The sequence below is a fragment of the Lemur catta genome, chromosome 10, assembly GCF_020740605.2.
Source record: "Lemur catta isolate mLemCat1 chromosome 10, mLemCat1.pri, whole genome shotgun sequence".
Lineage (NCBI taxonomy): Eukaryota > Metazoa > Chordata > Mammalia > Primates > Lemuridae > Lemur > Lemur catta.
In genome coordinates, this window is record NC_059137.1 from 8,848,141 (window position 1) to 8,861,290 (window position 13,150).

General features: G+C 49.3%; 1 protein-coding gene across 6 annotated transcripts in view; it reads right to left on the reverse strand.

Annotated features, from left to right (window-relative positions):
• MVB12B (multivesicular body subunit 12B) overlaps nt 1-13,150 on the reverse strand; it is a 158,888-nt gene that overhangs the window by 69,599 nt on the left and 76,139 nt on the right. For all 6 annotated transcript variants that reach the window (XM_045562329.1, XM_045562332.1, XM_045562326.1 and 3 more), the window contains exon 7: nt 3,754-3,848. In XM_045562329.1, the coding sequence (XP_045418285.1) occupies nt 3,754-3,848 (95 nt within the window). The remainder of the gene's footprint in view (nt 1-3,753; nt 3,849-13,150) is intronic.

Genomic DNA, 13,150 nt, shown 5'->3' on the forward strand with positions numbered 1-13,150 from the left:
AGCCGCAGGTGGGATCTGGCTACAGGCCATGGTTTGCCGACCTAACACAGATGGGTGATGGAGTGGACCGAACCAGGTGGCCATGACTGTATTCCCACGTCCTTCTTTAAAGAAAACCATCTTCAAACCCTACAGAGCAGAATAACGTGGTGCTGGGGGGTTTGAAGAGCCAGGAAGGGGAGGACGTAGCTCGAGCAGCCAGGTGCTTTCCGACGGGCTCACGTCTGCAGGGCTGGGGGACGTGAAGGTGATGTTGAAATTACAGATGCTGGTCTTTGAGCAACGTGAGTGAACAGGCGGTTTCAGGGGATGTGATAACGGGGAAAAAATCACATTCTCAAAAAGGGACAATAAGGAAATTACTGATCTGTGGCCTGGAAGTAATTTCCAGTAAACGTCGAGTGCATATTATGGGTCGGGTGGCTCGGAGCACGCGGAGAAAACAGCGCGACCCAGCAGTCCAGCACATCCACCAGGAGCACGCCACTTTGACGTGGGGTCTACGCATTTTTTTCTTATTACAAAAGCAAAACACACTATTATGGAAAAGAGAGGAATTGCAAAGAAGTCAAAAGAAGAAAAGACGAGGAAAGTCTGGGGAAAACCACTGTAAATTCCTCGGCATGGACCTTTCCAGACCTTTAGATGGATTTTTTAAAAATAAGATCACACTGCACATTCTGGTTTGGCACCTGTTTTTTTTTTTTTGTTGTTGTTGTTTGTTTGTTTGTTTGTTTGTTTGTTTTTTAGACATAGTCTCGCTCTGTTGCCTAGAGTGCCATGGCATCAGCCTAGCTCACAGCAACCTCAAACTCCTGGGCTCGAATAATCCTTCTGCCTCAGCCTCCCGAGTAGCTGGGACTACAGGCATGGGCCACCATGCCTGGCCAATTTTTCCTAAACATTTTCAGGTGTCCAGCTAATTTCTTTCTATTTTTAGTAGAGATGGGGTCTTGCTCTTGCTTAGGCTGGTCTCGAACTCCTGAGCTCAAACGATCCAGCCACCTTAGCTTCCCAGAGTGCTAGGATTACAGGCGTGAGCCATCACACCAGGCCTGTCACCTGTTTTTTTCCCTCTTTACAATACTTATGTACATCTTTTTATTTAAATCATCATTTCTTGAATGGCCATTGTATGGATGTTTTGTAATTTAAGCATTCGCCTTTGTTTGGGGCATTTGAGATACAGTCATCTCCCACCTATTTTGGAGCATTAATTTTAAAAAGCAGCAGTACCCCTGTGCAAGGCAGGCGCAGGCCAAACGCTCCCCTTCCCCTCTTCCACCCTTCCATAAACACTGCACGAGACCTCTGTGTGCCGGGGACAGAGCTACACATCGTCTCCACTGGTGTCGCCGGCAACCCTGAGCAGTGTCTCTCTCTCTGCAGGCGTGGTGGGGGTGGGATGTCTTAGCAAAAGGGACAGGAATAGGGATAGAGTAACAGATACGCCACTGAGAGAACATTAAAAGTAAATATACTTTAACAACCATACATACACATTAAATACAAGCTTTTTCCCCAAATTTCTAATTACAGTTTTGAAATCTACTTATCTTAGGAAGGGACTGAACACTAAGGGAGCAGTAATCAAATGTCTTCGGGGCAGACACAGAGCATACCAGGAATTTGCACCAAAGGCTCAGCTCCTGAAGTCTGCAGTGGACACATGCCAGAGCCGGTTTGGAAGCAGAACAGTTTGCTGATTCATTTCATTATCAGCAGAACCCCAGCTATCAAGGCATCGGTCCGGGCAAGGGCCAGGGCCTGGGGCACACTTTGCCTTAACTGTTTTTGGAATAAACCACTGGAAACCCTAACTTTGCAATTCCAAACTGAGATGAGCCACTCAGTGCCAAATACTGTTCCTGTGGGGATGAGGGGGGTGGTCTCTGCTCCCTCCCAGCCAGAACGATGCGCAGGCCGGCTGCCAGTGGGTGGGCAGGCAGGTTCCCAGCTGCACCAGCGCTGCCCAGTGCTGAGCTTGCAGGCCGTATGGAGCCAACGGGCCCTACGGGGTATTCCTGGCAGTGCTGCAGCAAAGCAGTCCTGGACCCTGGCAGAACAATTTGGTGCCTGCAGCCGCCGAGGAGGCCTGAGCTGCCTGCTGCCGCGTGCTGCAGCCTCAACCACCTCTGTTTGGAAGATAAAATCCAATTGACTGCCACTTACATAAATGTAACAGGAAGTTTCTGAATGGCTTCCCCTGTGTCTTGAGGCCGTTACCTTGGTATTGCTAAACTAACAGCTGAAATGAACCCAGACAACACCTCATCAAAGCTGCGGGGTGAGGAAGCAGCCGTCCAGAGGCAGACAGCAACGTTCCTGCCAAACCAGAGGAGATTTCGCTCTGTGGGCTCTTTTCTGCAGAAACACCAACAGCTGGGAAAGCCATCAGAGAACACAGGTAAGGTAGGTGTAGCCGAACACTGTGGCTGGAAAAAGATTTGCAAGCTGTGGAAAAACAGTCATCTGTTTTGATGGTGCGCTCCTCGTGCGCATTCTGAACAGGGCGCTCTGCCGGATTTCACGGGCCTGTTTTGCACCACGATACCACTAAGCATCTGGGGAAATATTTAGCTTTCCTACAAAATAGGTCATCTTTCCATACTTGTTATGCTCCTTGTCGGCTCTGCTGAAATAGCCACAGCACAAAAGAAATACTCCCTGGAGATGCTTTTCTTAGACAAACACGTTCCCTCTCCCCTTTGAGAGCCTGGTTCCTGGAGTGGAGCCAGGGACGGGGCCTAAGAACATCCCCATGTCTCCCCTTCCCAGGAGGAGTGTTGCCCGGAAATGGAACAGCGGGCTTTGCTTACACTTCCAAACCTATTAGGGGGTGATCATAACGAGAAAAACTAATACTGACAAGAATTATGCCATTGTTCTATTTCATCTATTTAGTAACCTGTAGTTCCAATTTTTAGAAAAAAAGATTACCTTTTAAATAACAGATTCATTATGGTACATGAATGAATGCCATGTTCCCGTGTTCAAAATGTCACTCACCATTAAGGGTGTGCGCTGGTAAGTGGCACCGATTTGCCACTTCCCCCTCGTACACAAACACCCCGACTGGCGACCGGCGGGGCCAGAATAATCAGAGGTGAGTTTGTGGGTCTCCCCAGCTCCCGGCAAGCCGCCTGCACTGCCAAGCACCTAATGAATCTCCATTCTGTGACACGCTCGCAAGGTTCCCCTCCCCGGGTGAGGTGAAAAGGAAAACCAGGACTGATGAAGTTCCCGCCAGGGTTGCACCACCAACTCCAAGGCTGAGGTCGGAAACCGCAGACTCACACCGCGGAGGTGTGAGGGGGCGACTGCCAGAGCACCCTCCGGCCACAAAGCCGGCCGGCCGTGAGAAACCAGAGGTGAGGACAGACCTGGATTCGGGCGGGCGAGCCCACCAGGCTCAGCTCGGTGCTGCCCCCGAGTCCCCGTGGGAAACCTGCCCGGGGTCTGGCAGGTGAACAATGTGCTGAGTATTCTCTGGAAACCTCCCTTCAAGCTTGTGAAATCCACACATTGTTTTTCATCATTAGTTTCAAAACATGTTGAGTATTTGGCCCTTCTCTAAGTGCCGTGGCAACACAGAGGAAAGGGAGGGCCTGGTCCCTGCTGGGAACAGGCCCCGTGCAGGGAAAAAAAGAGAGGTAAGGCAGACAGGTCCTGTCAGAAGACACAGAACGTGCGGAAGGAGGTGGCACCCAGGACACAGACTCTGGGCCGGCCTGCAGCGGCGGCCCCACATACCTGATATGGCATACAAATTGGAGTGCTGGTACTCATAGTCCGTCCGGGCGCTGTTCCTGCCTCGGAAGGTGGCAGGGAGCGTTAGAGAGATGTGCCTGGGAAAGAGACAGAGGAGAGAAGGAGGTTATAAGGGCGAGGAGCATTCCCCAGGACTCAGAAAGCACCTGACGCCACCAACAGCTGAAACCCACACAGAGCAGCAAACTGGATGCTCCTGGCAGTGCGTCCCCCCCGCTGCCCCCCAGCATGACTGCTCCACAGGGCTGAGTCCTCCCAAGGAACTTGGAAGCTTCCAGGCATCAGCAGCCACCTTTTCTCCATACTGAAAGCACATCCAAGCTGAAGGAAGGGTTTCCCAAGCCTTACGGCATGTCCAAGGGGCTCCGTGGAGGGGGGCATTTTGATCCAGATCTCTGTTTACTGGGCAAAATACACCAATGGGACGGCAAGACCCAGGCTCTGAACACCAGCCTGGGCTTGTTCCATTCCATCCAACGGCTTCCACACCTGCCCTGCAGGGAAGCTGAGGGCCATGGCTCACAACACACTTTGTAAATGAAGGTGCTGGAAATCAGAATGGCACATTGCTCTGAACTGCAGTGTCTGCGTGTTCCCCCTCAGGCAGAGCACACAGTAGGTGCTCAAGAAAGCACCTTCCAGACAGACCCGATGCTGTCTTTTATGGCTCAGGTATTAGTCATTAAAGCTCACAAAGAACACACAGCATAAGTATTCAGTCAAAAGTAAACAATCCATTTTGCATGGTCATTAGCTGCTTTTAGCGAATGCTGAAAATAAAGAATAAAATAATAGGAAAAATATTTACAACCCAACAAGTCTGGGGGAAAAAACAACAAAAAAATCTCCTGAAGAGGTGACTTGGCGTTGGCTTGAAATCTCTCAGCAGCCTAAGCTTTGGCCATACTTTGTCATTTCCAGAAGGGGAGAGACTGGTGGAGTGAGCATTTATACTTAACGAAAGCTGTCAATCGCACAGTGCCTTTTCCCACAACACACGCATGACCTTCTAGAATGACTATTGTACATACAGACTCCTGGGAGGAAAGGCTCTCCAGGTAGCGGCTCTTCCCACAGAGCCAGGACTGAGCCGCAACCAGCAGGAGCCTTCCAGGGACAAGGTGAGCACTGGGGCCGTGAAGGTATTCGTTTTGCTGGCCGTGGTGCAAGCATTCATGGTGGACGCCTGGGCCACGGGCCAGCCAGGTGGAACCAAGCAGTGGGGCTCTGCTGAGCAGCAGCAGCCGGGTGCTCAGGGCAGTGGGGGAACCAGCAAACATGGGCACAGGGAGAGCGGGTCCCCTGGGCACCCTGGTGTGTGTGCAGGGAAGCTGCAGTCTGTGCATTGCTGCTGCTGACGGTGCAGAGCTGAGCTCCCCCAAGGAGCACTAAGGCTGCAGGGAATAAAGGTGCAGGGACAAGTCACCAAGCAAACTGATGTGTGCACAGAGAAAAAGAAAAACTGGGTGCTGGTGAGCATGAAAGGAAGGAAAGGCATGTCCTATTAAAGGGGACAGGGCTTCATGACCCCTCAGGGTGCTACAGGAGTCAAAGGCACCTGCCAGGTAGTCAGGGAGAGCCCACCCTTCAGTGCAGGGTTAGGGTACACCTTGGAAGCGAAGCTAGAAAGGTAGGCCACGGCCAGAACACAAATGCCACAGCAAGAGGTCTGGGTTCCACCCCCAGATAGAGGTTCCTAAACTCTGTCCCACCTGTCCTGGCATCAATGACGGCATTAGAGTCACCTGGGAACTTACTAACAACACAGACTCACAGGCATGACCCTGGGGAGGCCAGTTCAGTGGTCCTGGCAGGGTACAGCCCAGAAATCTATTTTTAACAAGCTCCGGCAGTGAATCTGAAGACTGGCCAGGTCTGGGCGCCCTGCGTGGGTGAGCAGCAGCTGCAGAAGGGCTTCTAGCAGTTGATCAATGCCTCTGGCCACAGCACTTAGTCAATGAAGCTGAGCAAACAGAAGAGTGAATTATTGACCATGGTTGTGGTTGAGCAGAACTGAAATGATGACAGGTGACCCTGCCGAGAGTGTCACCAGGTGCCAGGCCCTGGGGATGCAGATGTCACACATTCCCCTATGGCTCCTCACAATGTCCCTCAAGGTACGGGCTGGCTACATGCTGTGTGGGGCCCAGCACACCGTGAAAACACAGGGTGTGTGACTGTGAGGACCTCCTACACACAGAGCTGGCCGGGGCAGGTACTGTCATTGCACTCTGCCAATGAGGGAATTTCCAGGAGCCGAAGAAGGCTTCACAGCTGCCAGACTCGAAGATTTCTAAGCCTTAAAAGTCCTAAAAAGCTACACCCAACCTAACTGAGGACACAAAATGATCTGTGCTGCTCAAGGCATTCGGTGGGGCTCACAGAGGAGGGGGCATTAGCAGAACTTTAGAAGACAGGTGGACCTGGATGATGGCAGAGGCCAGCCAGGAGCCAGAGGAGAAAACAGGGCAAGCCCAGCCCCTGGATGGTCAAACATATATCCACACAGATCTTCGGGGGACTTGATGGTGTGGCAGGACAGGCAGGGGGACACAAAAATGTCCACAACGTTACCGGAACACTTGCTTTCAAGCGTGATCACTCCCTGCAGAATGCAGGAAGACTCAAGTGCTGTGAAGGGCAGAGCAGGAGGGAGCTCCCTGGAGGAAGTGACATTGAAGTGGGGAACTGAGGACAGGTGGGAGTCAGGGGTGGCAGGGCAGCGGGGTGTGCGCTCTGCAGGGAGTCTGGCCAGCGGGAAGGCCCAGGAGGAGGCCATGGTGGCCAGACCTAGAAAGCCAGAAGAGGGTGTGGGACCAGCCGAGAGGGCTAAGGGGGCCACACCACGTGGGGCCCGGCACGGGTTCTGCCTTCATCCTGAAGGATTCTAGGCAGAGATGTGCCAAGATCCAATTTACCGTTTCCAAGCTGACAGGCCACTGTGGAAGGGAATGGTAACAGCAAATGATGATGGAGATGATCATGAAGCTGCAATTATTTACCACCTACTGTGTGCAGACCCTTAATTACTCCCCAAATGACCTGCTGCAGACCCTCTAACTGGACAGTGTTGGGGAAATTCAGGACTTAAAAAAGAACTACATGAGCAACAGAAAAAGCAAAGTGCCCTGCTCTTTAGCTGCCCTGTCCAACATGGACTTAACAGTCCAAAGCTTCTGGCTTCTCCGGGGCACAAGATTTGCCAGCTCTGCTCACCCCCTGCCCCCAGCCTTGTGCTTTCCCCTCCTCACAGATGGTTCTTTCTGGCCCCTCCTCCTGCAACCTTTCCAAGATTGACGTTTGCAGGGTCCTGGCTCAGCTCTCTTCTCATCCCACACACTCTCTCTGGGCAGCCTGGTCCACACCACACCCCCAGTTTCAGCCACCCCGACACACCAGCCCCCTCTCCAGAACCTGCCTCTCATCACTGCTCACTTCTTCCTCCCCCAGGAAGAATGAAAGTCTCGTCAATCCTTGAATAGGCCTTGTGTTTTCATGCCTCAGCCTGACTCTTTATCCATGCTGCTCCCTCTTCCGAGAATCTCCATTCTTCCTTACCTAGTCTCCCAACTCCTATTCATCCTCCAAGACCCCACTCAATTATACCCTCTTTGGTGAAATCTTCCCTGGGCTTGTCCCGGGCTGGACTGGGTGCCCGTGTGTCCTCTCTCACTCTATTCCAGTTATCACAATGTATTTTAATCATCTGATATAAACCTGTCCCTCTAATTTGACCTCAACCTCCTCATTTTCTAGGACAATTTCTGCCATAAAGTAGACAACTACTGAACATTCATTGACCAAATCAAGTGTTGAACTTAAGTCCACTGAAACCCTTGGGTGTCTCTTTGACATGAGCTGCTGTTAGTCTGTTATTTCATCTGTGTATTTTCTCAGTTAGCCTCAAGGGGTCCCTGTATCAGACCACGCATTCCACTTCTCTCCACCATGGAGGAAAACGGGTGTGGTGTAGGAAGAAATTGGTGGCAGCCACAACCAGGAATTTACAAAGGGGGGAAAAGAAAGTTTCTGTTCACATACAACAGACAATGTGTGGCTGATGCAGTAAATGGGAAATTAAAAGAAAATTCAAGTCACAGGCTGACTGTAGTTTTTAGAGCGACTGCTCAATAGGACTCTGTTGAACTGAAATCCAGTTACCAAACCTCCAGCTGCAGTAGCTGACGTGAGACAGTACGCCGAGGGCGAGGGGGAAGGCCTGCTGGCCAGAGCAAGCCTTGGGGCTTTTTGGTTCCGCAGTTCCTGGACACAGGAAGCAGGGGATGTGGGAACAGGACGGCAAAAAGGCACAGCAAGGCCTCCCACTAATGAGAATGAACAGTTTGGGCCGAGGGGACAGATCACCTGTGGTTAAACAGGACAAGGAAGTCACCTGCTGAAGGAGAAGTGGCCCAGGGGTGCTTGGTGTCAGATCAGCCTGACAGTGACAGGCACGGAGGAAGGCTCGGCAGTCAGCCGCGTCGCAGGGCAAGATGAGCTGCTCATTCCCCGGCGTTCCGTGGGGACCTGCTGCCGGGCCCTGGGCTGGGTTCCCTCACAGACGTCACCTGGCCTGATCCTCTCGGCAAGCTTTAGACAGGAGTAATCACTCTCATTTAACAGAGCAGGAAACTGAGGCCCCGACAGGCAAAGGTGATAAGGGGGAGCTGGGAATTAATGGGAAGCTTAGTGCACGTGTCCTCTGGAGGTGGTTATTGCTATTTTAAGTTGCCCCGATGTGTCATGTCGACTACCAGGCGTGGAGAGTGAGATTACTCAATCAGGCCATGGTGTCCCTTTTGAAGACCCTTTAAAACTGATGATGCCAGGGACTCGACATCTCTGCCATTTAGAGCTCACTGACCCCGACAGGTTACGGAGCAATATACAGAGCTGGGTGACCAGCGGCCCGACCTCGCACGCAGGGAGGCAGAGCAGCAGTGGTGGCTAAGAGCACTGCCCCCTCAGCCCGCTGATGTAGGTTCAAATCCCAGTGCCAGCACCATGGAGCTGGGTGGCCTTCAGCAGGGGTGTTCCCTCCAGGAGCACACCTGGCCACAAGGCAGGCAGGGCAGTTAGCACAGAGCCGGGCGTGTGGGAAGGTTTAGCCTTAATTCCCTTCTGATTCTTCCCATTCCTGCCATCCTGGAGTTATTTTAGAGTCCTGCTCATAAGGGCCGTGCAGGATCATTACAAAACCTGCCGGTGCCTTCCCTCTATATTAGAATGAAACCCAAACCATCCCCTGGCTGAGAGGTCCTCCTGGTTCCAGCCCATCCCTCCTCCCTAACCGGGACTTGTCAATGCTCCCTGCACTCACACTGCCAACCTCAGCAGCTGCTTTTGTCCTTCTAGCCCATTGCTCTTGTTCCTGCCTCAGGGCCTTTGCACTTACTGTTCCTGCTGCCTGAAACACTCATCTCCCAGGTCCCCAGTCAGGTCGCCCCTCGGAGATGCCGGCCCTGACCACTCTTCCAAGGAGGTGTCCCATCTCCAGCCACCCTCCCCCCTGCAGAGCCCTCCCCACTCTTCGGGACTTTCTAGGTGTTCTCGTGGTGCCAGAACACATTCTCTATTATACTTTCTCTTCCCACCACATTCCAGTGCCAAGAACAATGCCTGGCACACAGTGGGCACTTAAAAATATTAGGGGAAACCCTCTAAGATAACCTAATACTGCTGAATGAATGAATCTGATTCTGATTCATAATTAGAGACAATTTTGGGAAAGCTTCCAAGAAGGCTTCCCACTAGTCTCCTTCTCATCCCCAAGACTGGGCTGGTTAATGGTTTGGAAAATGCAACTCCTTCTGATTCATCATATTTTTATATAAACAGTAAATACATTCATCATGGCATTGCTTATAAAGCCCCAAACTGGAATCAAATATCAAACAATAGAGAATGGTTAAAAAATTATGGTACCATTGCTTAATGAACTAGTTTGTAGTTTCAAGATATTTTAGAAGACTATTTAACGACCTGAGCCCATGCCCATGACCACAGCGTCCAGTGAGGAAAGAGAAAATCCTGACTTTTACACTTGGAACTGTGATCAGTTAGCCCGACACTCTTTGGCTTCCTTCCCATAACTGAACTGCCTAATGAGGTTAAAGGAAAGCCCCAACCATGACATTATTCCCGGAGGAGGAAAGAAGGAAGAAACCAGGAGCTTCACTAGACCGTAGGCACTGGATGCTCAGCTCTTTTGCAGCAGCCAAGCCGGGAGGTCCTAAGAATGAGCAGGTTCTTGACAGCATCAAACAAAACTGAGATGTCCAAGAAAGCGATGGTCGCTAGTGCCCCGTGGACAGCAGTCTCCGTGGAATCATTCAGCGGAACCCAGAGCTGACCCCTCCACTGGCAGATCAGCGTGGTTAGATTTCAGGTGTTTGTAAAGCTCCCCGGCACACTAACAAGTGGACTCAAAGACCTGGGAAACCGTCTCTACGTCCTTCTGGTACCATCCCCAGTAGGTCTCAGGCCACTGGAGCAGGGGACTGACCATCAGAGGCCAACGATTTCTGCCACTGGACTGAAATGACAGATTATTCCAAAATCGGTTTGGTCACTGGAGAACTGTAACTAGAACAGCCCCTAAATCCTCAGAGAGCATTACCAAGCTTTCCTCTCCATCCCCCTGCCCACAGAGCTGCCCAGAGGAGAAGGCGCACACCCTGGCGAGCTGGGACACACTGCGGCTCCTGGTGGCAGCCACGTCTCTCCGCAGGAGGGACTGGCTGCTCTGTAACAAATAGTCCGGCTGGATAGCGCACGGAGGGGGATTCCATTTTCCCCCAAGTCAGCCCGAGACACCTTATTCAATTAACGTGGCCACTAAGCTGCAGACAGCTCCATATAAAAGCCCTTCAGTTATAGAATACGTTTTATTACGTGACAATAGTTGCCAGCACAATTTATTTCCTTTGATGGGATTCTGCTTTTCCTTGTTAATTTAAATCTGTATTTTCTAGTGCTGATTCCAGGTCTGTGTGAATTTTTAAAATGTTACCATTAATCTTGTGGACCCAGTGGCCACATATAATGAAGACGGCTCTGTCCAGGCAGCAGCAGGGGCTGCTGTCCTCTCAGACTGTCAGAGGGCAGTGCCAAGGGAAGCGTGGCTAATACAGCAAAGGCAGACTCAGTTAGAGACAGATGTCTCTCTCTCTCTCTCTCTCTCACACACACACACACACACACACACACACACACTCTTAAACCAAAACAAACTCTGTGGCATGAACTCACAACTCCCATTCTATTTTTTCCTGGAGCCAAAAATTATATTTAAACCACCTTTTGGGCCAGCAGTTTTCAATGGGTGCTCCAGGGACCTCTGGGAATCCCCAAGGCTTTCAGGAAGTCCACAAGGTCACAACTATTTTCATAATAATAATGAGACACCACTTGCCTTTTTCTTAAATAGTATGCAAAAAAGCACAAACTATACAAGGAAAAAAAATCACTATATTAGACTTCATCAAAATTTCAAAAACTCTTGCTCTTCGAAAGATGCTGTTACAAAAAAGAAAAGTCAAGCCACAGGCCTGAAGAAAATATTTATAAAACATATGCCGAACTCATATCTAGAATATATACAGAACTATTACAACAGAAGACAACCCAATTTTAAAATGACCACAAAATTTGAACAGATACTTTAATAAAGAAAATGCAAATGGTAAATCAGGACGTAAAAAGATGTTCAATCTCATTAGTCATTAGGGACATGTAAATTAAAACCATGATGAGATACTACTGCATATCTTTCAGAATAGTAAGCATGAAACAGACTGACAATATTAATTGGGGCAAAGACATGGAGCAACTGGAACTCTCACGCACTGTTGGCGGGAAGATGAGATAGTGTCACCACTTCAGAAAACAGTGTGCACTTTTTAAAAAGTCAAACACACCCTATCATAAAACCCAGACATGACACTTCTAGATTTGTACCAACAGAAGTGAAAGCATATGTCTACAGAGATCTGCACACAAATGTACTCTGCAGCTTTATTTGTAATAGTCAAAAACTAAAAACAAGCCAGATGTCCAATAACAGGTGATTATATAAACAAATTTTGGTGAACCACACAATGGATATTATTCAGAAATAAAAAAGGAACAAACTATTGATACATGCAAGATGGATAAATCTCAGCGTGATGCTGAGCTAAGCAAGCAAGGTGGAAAAGAGCACCTGTGGTGTGATTCCACTGATATAAAATTCTAAAAATGCAAATAAATCTACCGAGACAGAAAGCAGATCAGCGGTTGCTGAGGAGCGGGGTGTATTACAAAGAAGCACAAAGGAACTTCTAGGGGTGGTGGGCAAATTCACGATCTTGATTGTGGCAATGGTTTCTCAGGTGTATGCGGATATTGCAACTTATCAAACTATCATTTACATATATGCAGTTTATCAAGTATCAATTATACTTCAGTAAATCTGAAAACACTTTCCTGATTAAAAAAAAGTTTTAACAATAGAAGCCAATGGGGTTCACAGTATTCCAAGAAAAGGCAGTGAAAAGAGGTCCTCAGTTAGATAAATCCTGGCAAATACTGGAGGTGACTTCAGATGTTTCCTCTGTCACACTAAATGCTGGAAGACGATGCAGCCACAGAGTTTTGAAGGTGAAAAAAGTTGCAATTCAGAAATATTTTAGTCCTTCAAGTTGTCTTTTATGTGTGAAGACAACACAAGGTCATTTATGTCCCTTTCTCTAGAAGAAATACATTAAAACATGCTCCAGATGAGTCAAAATGAAGACTCCAGAATTGGGAATTATTAAGAAATGGGGGCAAAGGACCAGTATTTCTTCTTCTCTTTTAGAAACATGAGGAAATAACCTGTAATGTGGGAGATGACTGACTTAACAAGACTAAAAACAATAACATCAGCTGACAAGTTCCCAGGGCCTACCCCTACGCCACGCCATGTCTCAGAAGGGAACAACAGCCGGCCAGCGCAGCACAGCCTGGATCTGTACACAAGAGTTTGCAGGAGCTTGGATTTGAACGCTGATGGGGCAAATTACAAAATTCACACTAATTGTCATGCTCAAAACCTGGAAATAACATTATAAAACATCTGATCTGGAATATTATGCAGACATAAATGATGTTTACAGGTTTGAGGGGGAAGGAGTGAAGAACTTGGGGTGCGGAACCATGTACGGAGTACGAATCTCAGCTGTGGGAAGAAGAGGCAGGAACCAGGTCCTCAGGGCAGTGTTTGTAACAGCAGCGAACTGGGAACAGCCTTAATGACCATCAAAAAGAGGAGTCTAATAAAATGTGGAATGTTCACATAATCCTAAACTAGGACAGAACAAGCAGCAGGAATGAACCAGACATTTTTCTATCAACACAG